Raw genomic sequence first — 23,040 nt, forward strand, 5'->3', positions numbered from 1 at the left:
GGTCTGCAGTCCACTTTCAGTAGTCTTCCTCGAGGAGAGCTTGGAAGCTGTAAGGTGCAAGGGTGAACAGGCTGCTCTCAGCGTTGTTCAGGCATCCTTCAACTTCTTCCTTAGAGAAGAGTGAAACACTGACTTGTATTTACCTGGGTAACCCTGAACATCAGAGCAAGGCAAAACATTATGCCAACACTACTGAGACTACAGAGCAAGAACCTTTGTCCACTACATTTTGGATCACTTGAACATCAATACAAGCTATGAAGTGAGGAACTGTGTCAAATGAAAGACTACCTCTGACAGATACTACCTGTCACACTACAGAGTAAGTACAGCAGACAAGTAGTACCACAGGTACAACCTTAAGCAGGAATTTGCTCAAGGTTTACAGCTGCTTTCCTAGGGCACAACGGTGCTAAGCTGTTTATCTGACACAGATGATACAAAATGGTGAGTTTGGGTGTGGGGCAGAGGGTGAAGGAAGTGATTCCTTCAGGAAGCCTTTGGTAGCATCAATCCAATTTTAAGCAAAACTCCTGCAAGAGGTAGTTTTTTTGTAGTTAGTCGTATACTTCTCATAAGGTGCTCTCTTTCATTTAAGAAGCAAAACAACATGAAGAGAAAGGTATGCGAAGAAAGATGTTTTGTTAATTGAAGCCTTTTGGGAACTGCCGCATATTGTTAGCTGTTTTGCTTACCAGACTTGTGAAAGACCAATCTGAAAGATCGTTTCATCCTTAGGCATGTAGAAAATGTCTCCCAATCAGACAAGCCCTCAAGATAAAACGAACCATTTACCGGTGTGGTCTTTTCACAGTCCCATCTCGATCCCTTTCTGGAAATGCACAAGGCAGGTTAACAGTTGCAAGCAAGCTGTTAATGCACCTCCGCGTAATTCTTCCTGATGTCATGGTATCATGGTAAAAGATGACACATGATCTAGATCGGCTCTTAGTAGGGATCCAGTAGCTCACAAGACACAGTTGTTCAAGCAGTTATATCCGTCAGCTCTAGTCCAAAGAAATTCAATACACATGAAGTTACTTCACATTCTCAGAACCTGAAGATTAGTGAGGATATTACAGAAGACGTGGATCCAGAATGAAGAGGAGAAATTCAGTATTCAAGACAACTGTATCTTTCTTATCCATTCTTTCTGATGACAAAATCGAAAGAGGAAAGAATTTCCTAGATGAACAGGATCCATACGCTGCATTACTGATTAGAAGGGCTACTTCACTGACAAAGAGACTTACAGACAGATTATATTGTGTCCCTGCAAGACTATAAAGACTCTCTCAACAGCTCCTTCAAAGTCACCGAGGACTGGGAAGTACTTTAGGAGCTCACCACAGTTCAAAGGTCTCAGGGTTTGTGTTTTTCATGAAACCTTAGCAATAAAGGCCACAGTCCCAAGTGGCAGCTCAGGTCTTTTGCATGGATCTCACTCAACACCATATGAAAAAGGCATTGGAGCAAAAGTAGAAATTGGTTAACAATGGTACTCCTTTTAAGCCTTTCCAATTTTTAGAGTTATCAAGAACGGGACAGCTTCAGTGACAGTGCACTTCATTGACAAATACCACCAAATCTACTGGAACATAGTGAAGCAGACCTCCTTGTGACAAATTTGAAGGTGATCTGTCCATCAAGTATCCTTTCAAAGTCAAAGAATCTCTCCCTTGTATTTGGTTATTCAGAGCAAGTGATGGTGTGCGTGGGTAACAGAATCCACACCCTTTGGAAAGGAATAATAAAGCCATGCAGCATGCATTCAAACCATGATGATCTTGATAACAAATAGCAAACTGTACACACGCTGGGGATACTGGATTGTTGAAGTATATTAGATGCCCATCACAAACTGAACAGGGTTAATTAACACTGATCATGGACAACAGCATCATGAAAATTCTAGCTCCAAAATATCTAATTAACAGAAAAAAATGAATTAGCTCAAAAGCAAAGACAAACGTAGAACATTTTCTCTCTCTCAAAACTGATACATTTGCTAAGTGAAAAAAATCTGCTGAAGTTTTCATGTGGTGGTTTAACTTTTTATAAAAAATTATAAAAGAAAAGCTTTTTCAGAGTTATGACAGCTGCATGTGAAATAAGCTCTCAGTATTGTAAAATGATCACAAAATTTTCTGTTCTAAACATAAAAAGCCATCTACCAATCTTTGCTACAACACGCAGATATTTTTACTCATCAGAAAAAGCTATTTTCCACAGAAAAGCTGTTGTTGGCAGATTGACCGTTAAAGCAAATCCTATCTATTCCAACCAAGTTACATAGGACATGAGGAAAACAAAAAAGACTCATATGAATTAAATGAGCCATTTTATGCAACGTTGTTGCTTGAACTAGGTCCCAAGATAACCTCTACTTGTTTCTCACCAGGAGATTAAAGGGTATAAGTATGTTTCAGATGAAAAAGAGAACAAAATCTCAAACGCTCAGAACTTCGTAATGGTAAAAGCTGGGTTTTTGCTTTGTATATCTGAAAATACGGGTATTTTTACATCTAGATTGCAGGTACTCCATCTTCATCTTTGACACCTCTCCTTTAGAGAGCTGCAAAATGAACACATGACCTTTCACAACTATATCCATAGGAGAATTCTCCATTCTTGAAAAGTATAAGAGAACAGACAGGGCTAAAAAAATGAGATATATTTTGTTGAAAGTGAATTCTGCAGTAAATGTAGCAACAAATTAAAACCATTGTTTTCTGCAGACATCAACTTGATGTACACAATTCATTAGCAGCTGCCACACTGAAATTGACAGGTTAGCAGGTTGACTCAGTCTGTTTATGCATGGTTTCTTAATTTTGGTTGCAACTGAGAAGGTTACTGTGCAGCTGACAATATTTGAAAGAAGCCATGCCATACCCTAGTGGACTGCAGAGCTCTAAAAACTTAGGGTACTCTCTAACTCTGTACTGTGGTGTTAACTAGGTATATGGGTTTTGCTAGAGGTACTTCTTATAGATCTTCCACTGTTCTTATATAGCCACAGCTCTTATTTGAATGAAAATCTTTTTAGAAATGAGTGGGTATGTGTGTAACATTTTAGGTGTGATGTTCTGGAAAGCAAGAGATAAGCGATGCATTTTGACTTTTCACATAAACTATTAATAAATGTAAGAAGGAAAACATTTCTACTGCATTAAATTATGTTCACCAAGCTGCTCTAACTGGGTATTTCTCCAGTTTAATATTCTAAAGCAAGTGCTGTAAACAACTGTTTTATTTTCTTACTGATAGGTAGAGTCATAAACATGAAGCTGCTGTTACTAAAGCTTGATTTTGGAAAAGATGACTGAAATGTCTTGATAATAAGTTTATTTACTCTGACTTGAGAAATACTATAGAAATCCACATCTGACCTCCACAGTTTCTAAAAATAGTCAATTTTTTTTTACTGAGGAAGTTTCCTCCATTCAAAATCTTGCTTACCCAATGGAAGACACACGTAAATATTTATTTGCTGCACATAGCCAAGGAATGGATAAGGAATAGAAAGTCAATGCTGTGCTTTCAGCCTGGTAGTTGCAGCATTTTTTATTCATAAATTCAATCAATGGAGTTTATCTTCAAAGAACCTGTTCCCAGTTGCTACATTAAGTAACCAATGGGCAAATACTGAAAGGTCAAGAGTTGCTTCTCTAATTCCTTGCCATGAACATTTACCAAGGAGAGTTATGCACATTTCCAAAATCAATCCTCAGTTATCAAGACATCTCAAGGAATCAAAGCAATATGAGGGTGGTGTGTGAAGTATCATTTGTCTTCCTGAGGCATGATAAAATTCAGATCTGCCTGTTCTCTATCAGAATATTAAATTTTGTTTACATGAGACAAAAATATTATTTACCTGGAAAAGTGCTATCATATCAATTTACCAAAGACCAAAAAATATTGTCAATTTGATTTTTTGGCAAGGTCTCTAATTTGTTCTGAACACCTTTCAAAATTAAGACAGAGCCTAGCTATCATCTTCCAAGCTTTATTCCTTTCTTTGTATAACTGCTAGAAAATAGTTAGCAAGATACACATGGAAATGTAAACAATATAGTCAGTATTTTCTTCATTTTGATTGGCACCAGAACCAGTACTGAACATCCAGATCTTCAGAAAACTGAAGCTGAGAAAACAGCTCAGTTGTCTTTATTGTGATAGTTTAGTAAGCATAGAGAATTTCATGTAAAGGGAAAAAACGGGGAATATAAGAACTCTCTAGAGTGCTTTAATTACACTTGCAGAGAAACACAAAAGCAAGAGCAGCAAGCTACTGAAAACCACTAAAGTAGAAAATACAAATGTTACTGCAGTGGAAGGGGCATGGCAGTAGAAAGTTAAATGCCTGATAAGAATTTACAAGACTCAACAATTACAAGGCAATTAAAAAAGTATGACCTTTGTACTTCCAAAAGCACTTTTTCGATGGAGTCAAAATAAAAAATCGCTTTCAAGTAACTGTACAAACTGAAACCACAATACTATTTTTCAACACAGACATGATATTGCACTTACCAACTGGACTGGTACCAGCTCCATTTGGCACTGTGAGGTCAGCTGTCCCCAGCATTGCACCTAATAATAATTTAAAAAAGAAAATGCATTGATACATTAGAAACTTGTTATTGTTTGTAGGTGTTGGCTGGTTGTTTTAAACAAAACATAAAAATAGGGTAAAAAAGGTAAGCACAAATCCTACCTGCATTGCCAGTACTCGGTGGTCTCTGAGGAGCCCCAGGTGATACGTTCCGATGCAGGGTGGTCTGAGGTGGGGAGAGCATGGTCGTGTCTGTTAAGGATGAACTGGCTGCCAACGATGGGGATACGAGGGAACTCCCTGGGTTACTGTAGGTTAAAGTGTTGGGATTGGACACTGGAACCGTAACCGACATCGAGAAGTTCTGAGCAGGCAAGCCAGGCTGAAGGAAAGGAGATGAGGAACACAAAGGACGACAATGTTAGCATTAACCATATTCGCAGAAAGAACATGTTATTAAAATACACGAGAAGTTTGCCAAGAATTACTGAAGTAAAAAATAAAAGTTAATTATGTTAGTTTTGAAACTCTAATTCATTAATCATACAATTTTAAAACATCCATTTGTTGTGGATTCTGGTGTTGAAATATCATTCATACGTCATATAAATACAGTTCCAGAAGAATTACTCATAAACTTAAAAATACCAAGAGGAAGTTCACATACAACAACCTGAAGATATTCATATAGCTCAAAAATACAACAAATTCATCAGTTAATTTAGATTATTATAAAGCCACAACAAGATAAATATGTTGACAAATTAACAAACTGTTACATCTTCAAAATGTAAGCATAAACATGCACATCATAAAATAGTCAGTTTTAAGACAAAAAAGGATAGTTAGTAATAACATTTTCTATTAATAACCTTGCCAAAATTTTGCTTATCTCAAAGTTTTTTCAACACACTAAAAACGTAAACAAATCTTTAGAAATTTACGAACTTCAATAATTTAGCCATTTCAATTGGTGTTACTCTGAGCTGTTCCGCAAATCCCTGCTTTAATAATATCATCTTTTTTGCAAAACTTTTTATTCTAATTTTTACAGCATTATTCAAAAGGCAACTGTTTTTCTCAAGTATATATGTTTGTTATTCAACAAGTATTTGAATCAAAAGCTTAAATGCCTGCCCATCTATGGCACTCATTTGGTTATGACTAACTTCTTTGGCCTTTGTCTCATTCCTATCCTTTGACAGTGATGTGTTTCTGAAACAAAAGCGACTATTTTCCTTCACAACTCTCAGAATAACTTGAAACAAAACCATGACAGGTACACGTTAAGGATAAATAAAAAAATCAGTAGAATTTGTTGACAGAGATAATAGTTCAGATTTAGAGGTCATGTAGATGACAAACATTCATGACCCAGCAAATATATTTATCAATATATACTTCGTCATGTGCAGCTTCAAATTTACTTCAGAGTGATACTTCTGAATGACAGTTTTGCAAACATCTGAAATACAACAGAAACTACACTAATGAAAAAAGCACAACTTATTTGACACAAGAAACAAAATCTCTTACTAGTGAGAACTAATGGCAGTGTCCATACTGAAGCATTCTTCAGAATTACCAATTTTTGGCACAGATAGAAACAAAAAGTAAAGCACAGCAACGGAACGGTGGCAAATCATTCACAGTATCTAACTAATGGCAAGCTGTGCTGATACCTGTCTTCATGGGAAACTACTTTAAGAAACTGTTTAATATCTATAAAATGGATGTTTTTACACAGCATGCTGTTAAGTAACTCAAACTAAACTCGAATAGTTGAAGTATGCTTAAAACAATGCATAGAAGTTAACAGTTGAACATTTTTCTATAGGTTTCTCAATATAGAAGCTATAAATGACAGCTTCCCCCCACACCTTACAGTAAGGGCTGCATCTGCCCATCTATGGTACGCATTTAGGATGACTGAATTCTTCATGCTTTGCCTCATTCCTATCCTTTGACAGTAATACTGCACTAGAATAAAAGAAACCATATCCTTATAGAAGACCCATACGTATTGGAACCAGAACCATAACAGGTGCAATTTAAACTACAAATACAGAACTACAGAACTAAAAAAATAACATTCCCCTTTTTATTTATATTGATATCCACACGGAGAATTTGGGCTGCTCACGAGGACCACCAAAAATCAAGGGAGAGCAATTCATCTGTACCACACCGAGGGATGAGGCCTAAAGATGTCTCAACACAGAAGTGTTGGGTATCAAAAGCTTCAAAACAAAGTGCAAATAAGAGATACTGACTGCATTCAAGCATAAAGAACTTGCTAAAAGAACTGGTGCTAGGTGTCATGACTGCCAGTTTGCTGTTAATTTCACAGAGATGGTCTTATTCCTGTGAACAATGAAATCATTTTCACTATCAGCAAGTCATTTAGGGACACGCTATTCAATTACCCCAGGGTCTGTGCCAATTAATGTAGCCAGTCCATTTATTTTAATTGCTACAAGATTTGCAACGTTTAAAAATTCAAAGGCAGTGGCAGAACCCCATATAGTTTTCTTAGAAAATAATTCACCTATAATACTCATCGTGTACATTTCCACGAAGAACATTCGACTTTTACACTACTGTTATCCCCAAGTAAATCTCACCTAAAAGTCCTCCTGCACTAAGTCTTCCTTTTGTCTTTGACCCCAAAATTGAAGGGGAGGTATGAAACTCAGGAGAACATGAGCAATCTGTCCAGTAAACACATGGGGTTCAGACAATGACAAGGCTCATTTTTTAATTAGATAACACTAAAATGAAAAATGATGCCCTGATCACACTATGGAATAGGAGATTATATCCTTCCAAAGTAATTGAGTTATGCCTACAAATGGGTTAGACACTTTACAAAATTTTCAAAAGATCTTTCAGTGTGCAAGAAAGTTCTCTGTTGCAATTTCAAGACAATACTAATCTTTTTGAGGATCCCATTGTGCACTAATCTTCATCTTTAAACAACTAAATACCCTTCTAAATCCAGTATTCAGCAAAATAAGCTCCACTGATTTAATAACAATATTGTACAACTGTACAACTCTATTTGTCTGCTTGTAACATATTGTAAAGTCTTGATCAGACAGAAAAAGGGCTATAAGACATAAATAAACTAATCTACACCCCAGAATAAAATCTATCTTTACAAAATATTTTAGGCAGAATCAGGCAACACAGCTAAGTTCCTGAAATTTGGAAGTGTTACCTCATGTTGACAAGGTATGTAAAAATCTGTGAGCGTAAATGAGAAGCTAGAAATACAATTTCTTCTTTATTTCTTAAGATAAAATGTAATTAACAAGGTCAAGTATAAATACTTCATTTTTTCCCTCACAAAAATATGCGTTCCCTTCTCAAACCAATACACTTTACAGCTGTAAGCAACATCTGTGAAAATTCTCATGCATGTAATAGAAGCACAAACCATACTTAAGTACTCACTGCGATTTTATGATTCCGCATCATATTATCAAACTCTTCATTAATTTTTTTATATTTTTCTTCTGTATGTGGCGTGAGCACATATGAAGTGTCAGGGTCCGGGCTGTCGCACCCTCTGTGTTCCTTCTTGTTCAGAGCCTAAATAATGAAGTTAATAAAAAGGATCAACAAATAAAAAGTAGAGATAAAATAAAAGTACTTACAGGGCCTCGCTTGAAAATAAAATCACTATCTTCATTTAGTTTGCTGAATCTGTCCTCCGATAGTGGACTGTGCTCAAAGTAATCGTCAGCATCAGGGCTCTCACAACCATTAAGGCCTTTCTTTCTTAAGGTCTGAAATACAATTGGAAAATTCACATACAAATCATACTAACTTGCCAAGATCTTTTGTATACTACTGAATCATTTAGAGCCACTGAAACTACACGAAATTTTCACAGACAAAACTCAATAGACAAGCTTAGTCTTTCAAAATAGTGGCATAATACACCAACAGAAAAGATTCATTCAGAGGCACGGACTCTCCCAAGGTGCCATCTCATGGGTAGCTTTAACCTAAAACCACTTCATCTCGCCGGTGTTCTCTGCAAAAACCGCTTTAGACACTGGCTGATAGAGTACAGTTGCTTGACATACAAGGAACATTCGAGCCTACAGGAAGGAAGTTAAAGTCCTCACCAGTAATTAAAAACCATCTTAGTGTTTGCTGGATCTTTAATGAATTGATTTTCACATCCCAATTGTAATATTCACATTTTAAAGAGCATATAGTTCAACCTCACAGATACAATTGCTATTTTTTTTCACTTGAATTTAGTTACTGCATGACATTAATATATGTAACGCTCGGTCTCGGTGGTTTACAAAGGCAGGATTTTCCTGCACTGCAGTCATCCTGCATGGTAACAAGAACTGAAAAAAAGTATAAAAAGAAATGACATAATCCCGCTCCAAAATGACTTAGTTTGCTAAATATAAGCTTTTTCAGACTCCTTCACTCTAACTTGATGCAACTGCTTTGTGGGGTACTTCCTGTTTTCTGATGGAGAACTCACATCAACATCCCCTCGAAACAGAACTTGTCTACAATGCAGTCATTGCAAAGAAGCTGCTGAGAAAGGATGTGAAGCTGCAGGTTTTGGGGCCAAACAATTAAATAACATTTGTATTCCTTTCTGTCTTTTTCATCCTATTATGCCATCAGAAATTTCTAAGCATTCATTTTCAACAAAATAATATTTCGAATGCTACCCACAGAAAAATCTTAAATGTTTTAATAGAAGTTTCAAGAGGAAAGCAATCTAAATTTTTCAGCAAGTCCACGTTAGCAGTATATAAGGCAGCAGTGGGACTACACAGGCACAGGGGTAGGGTCCTTTTGCTGATAAGCTAAATTCTATGAACTTTGCACTAGGAGACCCCAAAGAATCGCAATGCGTAAGCTGACATTCCCAGCACCATAAAGAAATTCCATTCATTTTCCTGTAGAAGCTATGTTTCCATAACATACTGAATCTTAGAAAAAAACAAAAACCAGTTTTAGTTTCAACTAAAGCAACCATCAGCATTTTTTGCTCAAGTGCTATCTTTAATTTCTAGTACAAACACACAAAACTTTCTTACTGCTCCTATCTGTGCAAAACCCTGCCCAGTCCTACTTCAGCTTTAAAGCGGTCCCTAAATCCAGTTACGCTCTCTGAAATCCTTTAATATCACAGGTCACCCTAAGCCCTAACTCCTTCTCAAGTTTCTTGGCTGGCTCGGCGTATCCCACGCAGCCTCTGGAGCCCCACGACAACGCCACCGCTCGAGCGCAGCAGCACGTGGGGTGAGCAGGTGGAGCTCCCCCAGCACCTGCCAAGGCACCGCGGGCGCCCCTGCAGCCAATCCCCTGGGCACCGATCCGGCTGTGGCCATACAAGGGCCGGCCGCTCAAGGTCGGGGCCCCGTCTCCCTCCCAGCCCTTCCTACCAAGTCAGGCTGCCAGCCTGCTACACTTTGCTATCAGTAGGGAAAATGTTAACACGGGGTAATCTGCATCGCACTTAACCCCCGCAGCCCAGAGAGCTCTAAATAGAATCCCAGTAGGTCCTCGCGTAGAGCTCGAGGCGTGATTTGGACATTATATGGAAAGATCTTGCAAGAAACACACAGCACACATAGCATGGTACTTCAGTCGACTTCACATCCCTGGATAAAAACGTTAGGGCAATTTTAAGTATCACAACATGAGGGTTTTGTTAGTTCCCCCCTCTAAAAAACAACCAAGTGAAAACCTACATGCAACGCTGCCGACCCTATGAAAATCCTACTCGCAGCTCTAATCCAAAGGAACGCATTCAGTTAAATGTAAAAATGCATCCTTCCTCCTGGCAATTGGTTATTTTTATTTTCGCTAACAATGGGGTTAACTTTGCTTTGACTCATGAGGAAGGAAAATGCCTCAGTGTCTCCTGATTACGATTCTGGAAACCCTCACTCCAGATGGGGTTCCTGTCATTGTGGCAGGATTTAAGCCAGGGTTTGCTGTTACAGATAATAAGTCTGGGCCTGATAGCCAAAGCTCTGTCTCCTTATCGCTAAAACACGAACTGTCGCTTTGAGGACCTAACCATAAAAAGACTGCCTACTTTATCACAGCCCAGGAACACCACAGCCAAGCATTTCGGCTCCGCGGCTGTACGAGCGAGGGGAATGCTGTCATCTGTTCGCAGGGCCAGGCGAAGCCTGCGCGACACAGCCCAGCCACAGCTTCTGCCCCAAGAGCCCGGGGCCGCGGGCCAGGGGAGCCAAATTCCACAGGCGAGTGCCGCCTCCACCCTCCCTCGGCGCGGTAGCTCAGGTTTGTCGTTTCTCCAGTGAACGCAAACAACCCGCCCTACCTGAGCTATTTCCAGGATGTCATCATCATGAGGATTGAAATTTTACCAACTCTGCGGATAAAAGAAATCTTGGGGGGGGGGATACAAGCTAGTGAGACTGAGGAATATTGCCATAGCAAAGAGTTTTATTTCTCTGCTGTGATGCGGCAGACTTTTTTTAAGAGTAAAATCAGACACAATAAAATAGAACATAAATTTTCTTCCTACTGAACGCTCACTGCAATTACCCTCCGGTGTTAAGCCTTATTTTGCAGATCAGTTAGAGGAATGCGCAGCCCTTGGAGTTAAGTTGCATTACTTTCTACTTCCTTTAAGACTTGTCCAAAATTACTGGAAATTGTTCCAACATGTTTGCCAACACACTACGCTATGCCCTCAGTGACTGAGATTCTGCAACTTTGATGTCAGACTACATGAACTAACGGATGCGGGAAAAGCTTTGATTTTTCCTCAGAAAAACACACAAAGTAAGCGTTTAAGAGGAAACGAGGCAGGTATGAAGTCTTAAAAAAAAATAAATAAAGCAAACAACACAACATAGTTGTGTTACATATGAAGTCACGATACAAATGCAACAGGCAGCCGCGGTAGTAGAGGTACTGCAGAACGACCTAGAAGTTTTAAGCTGCTTTTGTTCCACTGTGTAAAACAGAGATATGCAAATGTAATAATTATTAGTTTTATATTGATTTTTTAAAAGGCAGAGCTTAGCAGGCGTTGTATGAGAAAGGTTGGACTAGCAAAGAAAGGCTTAAACACTATATTCAAGCACACAGCACAAGAGCCCCACTGTTCTCCTAACCCCTCCCACCCCCACAAAGAAATTTTAATTGCACTGCTTTTTGTTAGTTTAAAGGAAGAATCATGCCTCTGCAAGAAGCATCTAAGGAACAGAAGGGCTCCCTGCAAAACAACAACAAAACATAATTAGCTTCTCTCTACAAGTCAACACATTACTTAAACCGCACTGCAAGGCGTACAAAAACACCAGTTATTTCTGCTGTGACCCCTGGGGGTGCACAGACGACACTCGGCCGTCACAGGGTAACCATCTCCTGTCACAGAAGCTTACACCGGCTCAGTATCTGCAGGTCATCAGCAGGGCTAGAAAGCAGAAACCGAACTGACAGGTACAGATTACTGCTAGCAGAAAGTCAAATGGCAACACCTAACCGTCCTCCTTCGCCATGAAGATAATGGTTTTTATGTCCGACTGTGAAAGGAAGAGTTGCTGATGGTCAAAAAGCACAGGCGGCATGTTTTGTGCTCTCCACCCGAACTGTGGTGAAAGGGCCAAGACTTCTGATAGCAGTGATCTGGGCTCCTCACCAGTTCCGCTGGCAAAACTGCAGAGAAGTTGGTTATGTTAATTGTCACCTCAGGAAGTCTTTTTTTGCCTTAAAGGACAAAAGTAGGAGGACCTGAAACTCAAAAAGCGTTACTAAGCGCAAAATAAAAAAGTTCATTCAAAAAAGTTTTCACTGTTAGGTTTCTGGTAGTCTACTAATACTACAGAAAGGAAATGTTTGTTGCTATCAGTGCACCAAGTCAACTGCTCCATTTTTGCATTTACTATTGGAGCTGGCCAAACAGAATTTTTGCTGGTGTTTCATCCCAAACCATGAGGAAAAAACATTTCCAAAGTTTTTACTAAGATTAAAATGAAAAACTGATTTCCTTTGGAAAAGGCAAACCTTTCAAATAAAAATAATGGCTAGTTCTGTTTATGCCATTTCAGTACAAGCATGGAAAAGATGTGAAGCAGCACAAAGTTGGAGTAAACACTTGATTAAAAAATGTAATTCTCTAAGTGTTAAGTATTCCTCAGGCATGAAGTAATGGAAGAGGCTCCACTAGTACACTTGTAAATATCACTGCTGCTTCAGTAAGCACCGACACCATGGTTATCAAAAAGGATTACAGTTCCCTGATGCTCCAGAGAGAGCTGCTGTGCAATAGCAGGGAGGGAGAAGGCACTGCTGTCACTTGCATCGAAGTCCAAAGGCTCCTTATTCACGATGCAATTGTCAGCACTCAGCTTCTGTGCAGGAAGGATAGGACTGAGCACCACTGTCATCTGTGATGGGAAGAACCAGGAGATCCAGAGGTAAAAGACTGAAGCTGCAACCTCACACCAATAAAATGCAGAAACCAGTAACGTCAGCCCACATTGCAATAAAGCTTTTCCTATCACTGTTCAAGAACATCAAAAAAGTAAAATAGAGAACTGAGGATAACTGAGCTATTCAGCTGTACCGTAGCCTTCAGGATCAGTCCCTCACTCCATCTCTGCAGATTATAGAGATCCATGCTTTAAAGGCACTTCCCGTGCTTTAAGGGAACTGCTGAAATGTCTGTGGGTGCAGTTTGACAAGGTGACAGAACAACTTACTGCCACAGAAAGGCCATGATCCTAGATATAAAAGTCTTAAGCCAGCTCTGACATCTGTTTGAGCCTGCAGTGACCCATCTTCTCCTTCACTAAAACAATGGAGAGTTCTCCTTGGCCATTCTCTAACTTATTTTTGGTAGGTTTGTTTTCAGTTGTCATAGCAGGAATAAACGGGCTGAGCACCAAAGATGCGAAGTAGGCAGAGGGGATAGCCTGTCCTCTCTGGCAGCTGCAAACCACTGTCCAAACCCATCACTGGTAACAACAACCTACTAAAAAGCCCCACTTTTTTTCTGAGATATTCATACACAAAAGGAAGAAGAAAAAAGACATGGTCACAGCACCGGATTCCCACCCAGTTTTCATTCTTATTATGTGAAACATCAGAAAGAAAAAAAAAAAGGCATATTCCTTTTGTGCAGTTCACCTTCCCGCAGCAGGGAGAGCTGGGCTGGCGAGAACAACATGCACCACTACAGACTTTACATACAGCAAAACGGCAAGCTGAAAGCATGACAACTGCCTTGTTATTTGCTTCGTATTACATGCTACTGCCAAGGAGTTGAGCCTAAAACCAGGCTGAATTTCTTCTTTGATAACACAAACTATTTCACTCCTCTCACCCTGAACAATACTGCTGTGTATCACCCTTTACATATCACCGTTTCTCCCCTACTGTGAGGAGTATTTTTAGTCACTGGAAACGTATTTATAGTTTTTAAACTTCCTGCAGGTCACTTGGCTTCAGAAGTAGCATTGTTTCGTTTTTCTCCCAGGTAACAGCATGGCTCCACAAATTCAAGGCTTGACCCAGAAATACTGGATATAGAAATTTTGCCACTCTCTAAAATAAAAGCAGGAGGGAACCTTAAGCGCAGCAAAGTGAGCAGCCAGAGAAAAATACTTAATTCAACTCAGTAACTGTTTAGCATGTGAAGTTCATCAACACAATCTCTGTAGGCTTTAATTTCTATTTTTAAAAAATTTTAGAATCACAGAAGCATAGAAAAATTAAGGTTGGAAAAGACCTTCAAGATCATCTGGTCCAACCATTCCCCTACCACCAATGTCACCCACTAAGCCATGTCCCCAAGCACCACATCCAACCTTTCCTTGAACACCCCCAGGGACGGTGACTCCACCAATTCCCTGGGCAACCTGTCCTAATGCCTGACCGCTCTTTCTAAGAAGGAATGTGTCCTAATTGTTTTAACTGTTGAAGAGTAGTGCTCTTTGTCCAACTCTTTGTTTTAATTGTTGAAGAGTAGGGGCATGACGTTTCCATTTTTCCACTCACCACGGACATCACCCGACTGCCAGGACTTTTCAGCTATGATGGAGAGAGGCTTGGCAACTCCATCAGCCAGTTCCCTCAGGACCCTGGGATGCATGCCATCAGGTCCCACGGACTTGTACCTGTTTAGATTCATCAGGTGGTCTCGAACGTGCTCTTCACTTACAGTGGGTGGGACTTTGATCCCCCAGCCTCCATCTGTGGGTTCAGGGAAATGAAAGACGTGGGAAGCCCGTCTACCAGTGCAGACGGAGGCAAAGAAGTTGCTGAGTACCTCAGCCTTCTCCATGGCTGTCGTTACCAATTACTCAGATACAGAAACTCACTCTTAATATAAGAAATTAGCCACCTATAATCGCTTACATGCTACTACTTTCACCCCTCAGTCTATTTTATCAAATGTTAAAGGCGCATGGTGGCCCCTGGGGACTCCTCCTGTCACCCCAGCGCAGCAGCCCGAAGGAAGCTGAGTCCTCCCTTGTGCTCTTCCTCGAGGCTCTGTGCAGAAGGGCTGCCATCTCTCGCACAAGGGCTGGCAGATGGGAAAGAAGCACTCACACAACCCCCGAGAATCGGCAAGAGTTCTTTATTGCCGGGTGTTTGGTGGCTCCAAGTTAATGCTTGCGATGGAGCCTGAGCGACGACGAGTAGGGAGCTCACCGGGCCCTGCTGAGAAGCCGTTGGTGTGCTCTGATGGCGCAGAGCAAAGACCTGCCGGGGTAGTCCCAGGTCTGATGTGGCCGAGGTGGATCCACTTCCATGGGCTCCTCCGCCTCTTCTTGTGGACCCACCTCCATGGGCTCCACGGTGTTAGGCAGGAGGACAAGCCAGTCCTTGCCTGGGACTGCCCACACGGGATGCCTCCCAGCAGCTATGTTCTCTGGCCACGGTGCCGAACCAGGGGGTCGCCCAGTGCCACGTTGACGCCCCACGCCGCTGTCCGGCTCGTTTCCAGGCATGGATTCGACGCCGCCGTCTGTTTTCCGGCCGTGGCTGGGTCCCACGCTGTATTCTGGCCGGTAGGCACGCCTCTGCTCCCCACGGCTCTCCGCCTCACGCTCCCGCCTTCGCTCCACACCACCACTGCACCGCTGGTTAGGCCCAGGCCCCCTGCTGCTGGATGTCTGAGGGGCCGGCCTGCTCCCCGCATTGCTGCGGTGCCAATGATATCGCTGATATCTGTCTGTGGGCCGGGCACCAGACGCCCCCCGGGCACTGGTGTCTTTTGTGCCGGAGGTGCCGTCCCTCTGCCCACGACACGTCTTCCTCTCGTTAGCTGCCATCCTTCTCGGTGCTTCCTCAGACCGCTTCGCTGTCCTCACACCGAGGAGGGCTGCCGCTCGCCTTGCTCCTTCTCTAGCCTTCTTCCTGCCGCGTGCGCTGGCTCTCAGAGGACCGAGTCGCTGAGCAAGTGGCGGGCCAGCTGCAGGGGGGCCTGCTTTATAGGGCCCGGGGCAAAGGCGGGGCAGCGGTGGCCACTGTGACCTCAGCGAGCCTCTGTGATGCCCACCACGAGTGGCCCAAAGGCAGCTGTGCTGGGAGCAGCCTGGAAGATGCCCTCACGTGGAGGAAGGAGGAGGGCTGGGGGGGCTGAGGGCCCCTTTTCTGGGGCTGGCTCCCCCAGGCCATTTGGCTTGCCAGAGAGAAAGGCTGCCCCATGCAATCCTGCCTCAACCCGTTTTTCTTCAGATCTCCAAGGGTTAGAATCTCTTGTTAACAAAAGAAATTACATCTACTGGATTATTTCGTGTATTGTTTACAGACGTTGTGAATTTTCCTCTGGATCTATTAAAATTCTCAACTTCAACTATGTAAGCATTTGCAAATTTCATCACAAAGCTGTTTTCCTTTCCTTTGTGTTAGGAGGCTACTCAAATTCAGCTCTAATGCTGTTCTTTCCAGTACTGCAGTCACTTTTCAATTGCATTTTGTTCTGCCATCCGTTACAATTTCACATTCTAGTTATAGCCCCAAATACATACATACCAGAGCAGCACAGTTAAAAAAAAAAAAAAAAAAAAAAGCAGTAGTGCCCAGCCTTCTAAACTTCAGTGTGATGCATAAGAAGTTGAATTAGATTATGACCGACATTTCCAAAAGCTGAACAACTTGGAGAGCTCCACTTTTTAACAAACAAGGCCTCACCAATCTTTCTGGCAAGCTCCCCAACTAAAATAATGTATACTAAGTGAAAGCTGAAAAAGTTATGCACTCTACTTTTAGTCAGCTTAAATACTATTTTCTGTACTTGTACTCAATCAGTAGCAGTATTATAACAGTTTAAAATATATCAAAAGTAAATAATTGATATTATGCAAGACATATCTAGACATCAACAATTCTGAGTATAGCACACCATGTTCAAGTTTGTTACAATGATTTTAATTCCTTGGCCAAATATTATGTTAGGAAAAATATTTTAAGGATTAATTACTTTACGCAGGGTTTTAAAAACCAAGAAATTAGAAGCCTGCAGAGCAACAGGCTGTAAAACATGAGGGAGAGCTCTTCAGACAATGCTCTATGTTCAGTTTTAGGCAAAGGTATTCATCATTTACAGACGCAAAATGTTCAAGACTTGAAATTTTATCAGTGTCCTTGTTATATTCCACTCTAAGAAAAGACAGGGTCTTGTTTCAAATGTTGGAGCACTTCCAGTATCTGGCAAATTTTAACATGTATCCTTAGCTTGCCAAACATGAAAGCTAGCTGTCAAATTCCTCCGAGATACGATAAAGATGGCACTCAGGATTCAAACTCTCATTTATATAAAATAACACATACAAAAGGTTTTTAGACTTGATATGGTATGAAGCTTAAATTCTGGTTTGAAACATCTTTGCTGTGAAATATTATTTTAAAATAGATAAACCACCAGCAATTACTGAATAACAATTTTACAGGCTGTAAAATCCACTCTTCTCTCTCTCACCACCAGAATATTACACAATGCACTGGAGCAGTGAGGAAGGGAAGCTCTGAAATCCTGTTTACGATTTTTGAGAAACTTTCAGTGAACTGTGGACTTTATAATGCAGTTACTCACCTACAGAAGCAGCTGGATTGCTCATTCCTAAATGAAGTGCTTGAGGCTTAAAATGATTAGTAATCCATTAGTATTGATAGCACTGTTTCCTCTGGAAAAGCTAAGCTAGGGTCTCAGTCTGATACTTGATGCATTTGTCTTTGTTTCACTTTCTAAACACCATAACAGATTATTAAATTATATACTGCTGAGCAAGTTTTCATTTTACCTGTTTTACAGAAGGTACCTTCAACTCAATTTTTCCACTGAGGAGTACTAAATCGACAGTCTAAATCAATCTTAATCTTTTTACTAAAACCAAAAGACACAAAGTAGGATCTATGCTAGCCTTCAGGAAGCAGAAACTATTCCTTAACTTACAAATTAAAGGCATTCCATAGACCTTTTAAGTAATGCAGTCTGCAACAAAACAGAGTAGAACCAAACAAAATCCAGTTCTATCTGTAAGAAAGTTCAGAGAACATCTACCTATATTTTATGGTACATAAGGGCTACTTTCAATCCTCACTCAAGTGACAGCATGCGTATGTACATACACATCCTCCCATGTATACCTGTCCGCATGCCTACAGGGGTTAAAGCAGCCCATCAGCAGGGCAGTTCCTGACTGAATGCCTCCTTTCAGTAACACCATATTGCAGATAAGTCCTATGGAACATGGAAAGTTTCCAAATGCAACAAACTCAGCTGCATAATTCACTTCAGAGTCTTTCAGAAATTCTTTAGGAAAAATATTATCTACTACTCTGCTTGCAAAACTTGCTTAGTGGTTTGCTAAGAAAAATCTTCCAGCTCTCATACAACCCAATGATACACAAACCATGGGCTTCTTACAGCCAACTGACCTATGCAGTAATGTCAAATTGCTGCTTCAAGCAGTTCACGTCCTGAATTTCTCCTTACAGCTTGAAAAGTAGAAAGGAAAACAGAAACTATTTCAAAGGCTTGGTGCTCAAGATAACTTAATATTATGAGAACAATAATTAGAACTCAAATAGCATCTATTTCCAATAAATATTTTTGGTAGAATTAAAGTATTCATAAAATAATTCAAATGCCATTCACATGTAAGATTATGGCAACTGGCTATGTTAATGTCCGTCAGAAGCAGCTTCATTTACCTTTACTAGTGGTACTGGGGCAAGGTGCATGAGCATTATCTAGCAGCATTATCCCAGCTCATACTACTACTGCAAGATGTTTACAAAAAGCCAGCAAAACAATAAAGGTGAATAAAACAGGAAACGGGTACTTGAAAATACCAACTGAGATAAATATTTACAACAGGAAGCAACGAACCTCTCTACAAATTAAGTAAGGTACCAAACAGATGTATTTCTTTTCTTCCTAAGCTAAACTAATTAGAATCTAGGCTTTTAAGGCACATAAAGCTGAAGTATTTCATAACTCATGCTGAATACTGAACTTCTCAGTTCTGTGTCAAAGGAATATATTTAACGTGCCTTTCCTTGCATTCACTTAGAGTGAATTATTCAAAAGCCAAGCAACTCTTTTGAAGACTGGGCCCACCAAACCTGGAAAGGGGGGGAGGGGGGTATGGATGCAGAAATGGGATCTACTGAGGTAGAGAGAAAAGGCTGAATAGGAATCAGGGATAGCGAACTCTGAGTAAGCTTCATTCTTCCTTGTATAATTAATGTCAGTTCTGGGCAAAGACTGGCTCTGGCATACTTGATTTTTTTTTTTTTAAATCACCATACTCAGCAAGCATCGCATTGTAAATTAATGCAAAAAAGAGCGGAGCTTTAAATACCATCAGTTTGTACAGCTAGAACTTCTAGTAGGACAATGTTTAGGAACTTGGATCTAAAATATCTTCATAATTTTCCCAATAAACTTAGGAGTTTTTATTAAAATGACATTAAACACTTTCTGTTGAAAGTAACTGATGGATGTAATTCCAGAAAAGCATCATTTAAATGTTAATATTCACACTATTGCGATTTAACTTATATTCCATAGTCTACTACAAATTACACAGATGCAAGCTTCCACATGGAATACTGGATCAGTGATGTGACATTATCAAGATGTCATAACTATCACTAGTAAGTCACAGAAAAGCCATTACAGACTTTATGTGTATTAACTTACGAGTACTCTCAAGAACAAGAACGAAACAATATAAAAAAGGTCTGTTAGCAGATTGATAGGTCTGTACAACAACAACTACCACCACAAATACTTCCTCTGTTCAACTGATAAAAACATTACTAAGCAAAACACACGAGGTGAAAGGATCAACATCAAGTCCTCTGTTCAGATGAGTGTGAAGAATCTTACAGCCTAGGTGGGCAACCCTACTTTCAGTAAAACACAGTAAAACACCATGGGCAAACCACAACCACCATTTTATGACAACAACTCTCTCATCACAGCCACATCTCGGTATCTGTGAGTAGGAGGTTATAGGAAAGAATGAACACCCAGATCAATTTGTCTTGGAGGGCTAGAGACTCCCCCAGCTCTCTTCTGCAGAAGCACCATCAGCTAAAGGCCCAAACATTTGAACTGTTCAAAAACAATGTGTTAGAAGCTTCTTCAACAGAAACACAGCATGTCAACATGCTGAGCTCCAAAAAGAAACTAGCAGTAAAGCATCCTATAAATGACACTCTCCCTCCTCTCTGTCCTCTTTCAGGGTTTGTGCTAAAACAGTTTGATGAACACCCATGGTCAAGATGTTGACACTTCTGCTGTCCCTTCTGCAAGGTGGTTAGTCAGGCAGATTGGCAGGGTTGACAGCTGAACACACGATCAAACTGTCATACCCTTGAGCTTGAAAGTCAAAAGCTGGGGCTGCGTTAACCCTACAATCAAATCGAGAGTATCTTCAGAAAGAATAGTCATTTACCTTACTGTAGTTCCAGGTGATGCATTGTTCTGAGATCTGCTCTTTGCATGCACAGCTTGCCCAAAGTCAGTCTCTCGAATAACAGATGCTACGGTCCCCGCTTTGAAAATCGCCAAGTAAAAATCTGCTGTTCTAACTGGCGATACAGAACTTCGGAAACACCGAACCCTGCAGCAGCACAAGAGCTGCACAACGCATAAGACAGCACAGCCTGAAGAACTTGATAATACAAGGTAGATAATTATGTCTGAGTGTGATTGCCTGCATGAACTCCAGCACTAATGAGTAGTGAGAAGCTGCTGGTACTCTTGCAGGTGATTTTCAATCCTACTTAACACAACGTCACCAGAACAGCCAAACCCAGAACCTGATCTTGGATGCCTATTTCGAGAGCAGTGTGGGGGAACTGCACTGTGTGCGCCCACCCTACATATTTCAAAAATAAAAACATTCTTCAAACACTGCAAAAGCAGCCAGGAAACAAAAACAAAAAAGTCACCTTCACAACTGGAATTTCTCTGAATATTCTGAATTTATTTGTGAAGGTCTAAAAAGACCTCTATTTAAAATTTGTAAAGGTTTGTAAACACAGCTATTCTTAAGACTGTCTCAAATCAAGGTACATGGTAAATACCAACAAAATTAAATCAGTAAGAATACAAACAATAGCTAATGCTACTGTTTTGAAGTCAACCACTGACACTGAAAGAAAGTTAGTAGCTGTGCACACTGATTTTGTATTTTTTATGCTAAAACACACTGGCTTTTTGTTAAGAGATAAATGAAATGTAGTTCTTTTAACCCTATAAAACTAAATTTAATCATTGGTTTAGACACAAAGAAAGCATAGCTTTAGATTATTTAGAGGCAAGCCAGAACTTTTGTACAAAATTAAGCCTATCCCACTTCTGGCAATTCTTTCTATATCAGAAATGAAGGAACACAAAACGACGTTAAGTAAGAACAAAATTTTTTTCTAACACTTTTGACTTTCTTAAAGTCACTAACAATCTTGTTTGCTTGTTTGTTTGTTAAAATAACACCAGTATTATTCACTGGTATGCCCAAAGAAATTTCAGAAGGGCCAAGTAAGAATTAAAAAAACATTCTACATATAAAATAGAACAATGCTACCAGATGCAAGATACAGAAAAATTAATGAAACCAATAAACAGATAAAATAAAAAAAAGACTGGGGATTAAGTCTTGAACTTAATCTCCCAAATCTGGGGACAAGGAGGAGAGCAAGCAACGACACCCCATTGTGAGAGGTAACTGCTCTGCTCAGCACGAAATACACCTGTACCCATGTTCAAAGTAAGGATTTGCTACCTTGACAGCATGTTAAATTTTTCAAAGAAGCCATTTCTTCCTGAACCCTGAGTGGGAAATAAAACCCCACGCCACACCTTGTTTACAAGTCAGGTTTACAGTAGACACTTCCACTAGGAAGAAACAGACTCAGTATGTGTACGTACACACATGTATTTATACATCCACATTTCTTGGTGACTCATATTCCAAAGCAGTTCAGTTTTTATGCATTTTCTCTCTTTTTAAGGTAAGCTAAAAGTTATTTAGTCCTTAACCATACATAAATCCTTCTGAATCACCTACTTAAGATGTCTCAAAGGCATTTGCATGCTGCCTCCAAGTATTTGAAATGTTATATATGCCGTATAATTACATTTACATAATCATTTCGCAAATCAAGTCCAATAATGCCTACATCTTTTCAGCACCATGAACAGATTATCAAGTCATTTCCTTACTCAACTGGAAACATTTTTTAAGCTCCTTCGTTCTTTTAAATGTATACCAGTTGTTTCCACAGTGCAGCTGAAGCTATCTGGAGACCAAAGCAAGTGGACCAAACAACAGTAATACACAGTTAAAACACTCAAAGTACTCACGTTTGTTTGTGTTTGTTTTTCTTAATGGCAAAATAGAGAAGCCCAAATCCTGTGCCAAATGCATGTCTAGATTGGATGGATCGGATATAAAGCAAAGTGTGAAAACTACTAAAGAAGAAAATGGGATCAATTAATTGAAGATACTTCTCATCTAATTCTGCATCTCCACGTGTGCATCCATGTACGTCTAGGTGCTATTCCCAGACATTCTGTTTCATACCAAGCTTGTGAACTAATTCAACTGCAACCAAAAAACCATAGCAACCCATGGTTAACGAACTGCTATACTACATGTGACAACAGTTACAGTTCAAAAACCATGACCTGGAAAAGAAGCAATAGTGAACAGTACAGGCATCTGGAGAACAAAAGCCTTTCGGTAAAAGGTCAGGAGGGCAGTAGCCATAAAGAGCAGCTTCCCAAAGTGTCACCTACCTCACCAACACCTGCTGTGCTCATCTCCCGTATTTCAGAGGGATTTAGAATATTATCTCAACCACATTAGGTCAATTGTGCTTAACTGTGATTAGCAAGGAATTTTTTTCCACAGAGCCATGTATGTTGTCAAGACGGAGAATATTTCAAACAATCCCTATTCCTTTTCCTACTCTTTTCTTCC

The 23,040-nt window shown here is 40.2% G+C and overlaps 1 protein-coding gene across 11 annotated transcripts in view; it reads right to left on the bottom strand.

The window, feature by feature from the left end:
- Positions 1–23,040, bottom strand: part of MEF2A (myocyte enhancer factor 2A) — an 88,017-nt gene that overhangs the window by 20,848 nt on the left and 44,129 nt on the right. For 6 of the 11 annotated variants that reach the window (XM_083850405.1, XM_083850409.1, XM_083850404.1 and 3 more), the window contains exons 4-6: positions 8,018–8,155; positions 4,724–4,943; positions 4,540–4,599 (exon numbers count right to left, since the gene is read on the bottom strand). In XM_083850405.1, the coding sequence (XP_083706531.1) occupies positions 4,540–4,599; positions 4,724–4,943; positions 8,018–8,155 (418 nt within the window). Of the gene's footprint in view, positions 1–4,539; positions 4,600–4,723; positions 4,944–8,017; positions 8,156–8,220; positions 8,353–23,040 lie in introns of all 11 variants that reach the window. The other 5 variants (XM_083850407.1, XM_083850401.1, XM_083850406.1 and 2 more) reach the window with 2 other exon arrangements.

The sequence above is a fragment of the Anser anser genome, assembly GCF_964211835.1.
Source record: "Anser anser genome assembly, chromosome: 10".
Classification (NCBI taxonomy): Eukaryota; Metazoa; Chordata; class Aves; order Anseriformes; family Anatidae; genus Anser; species Anser anser.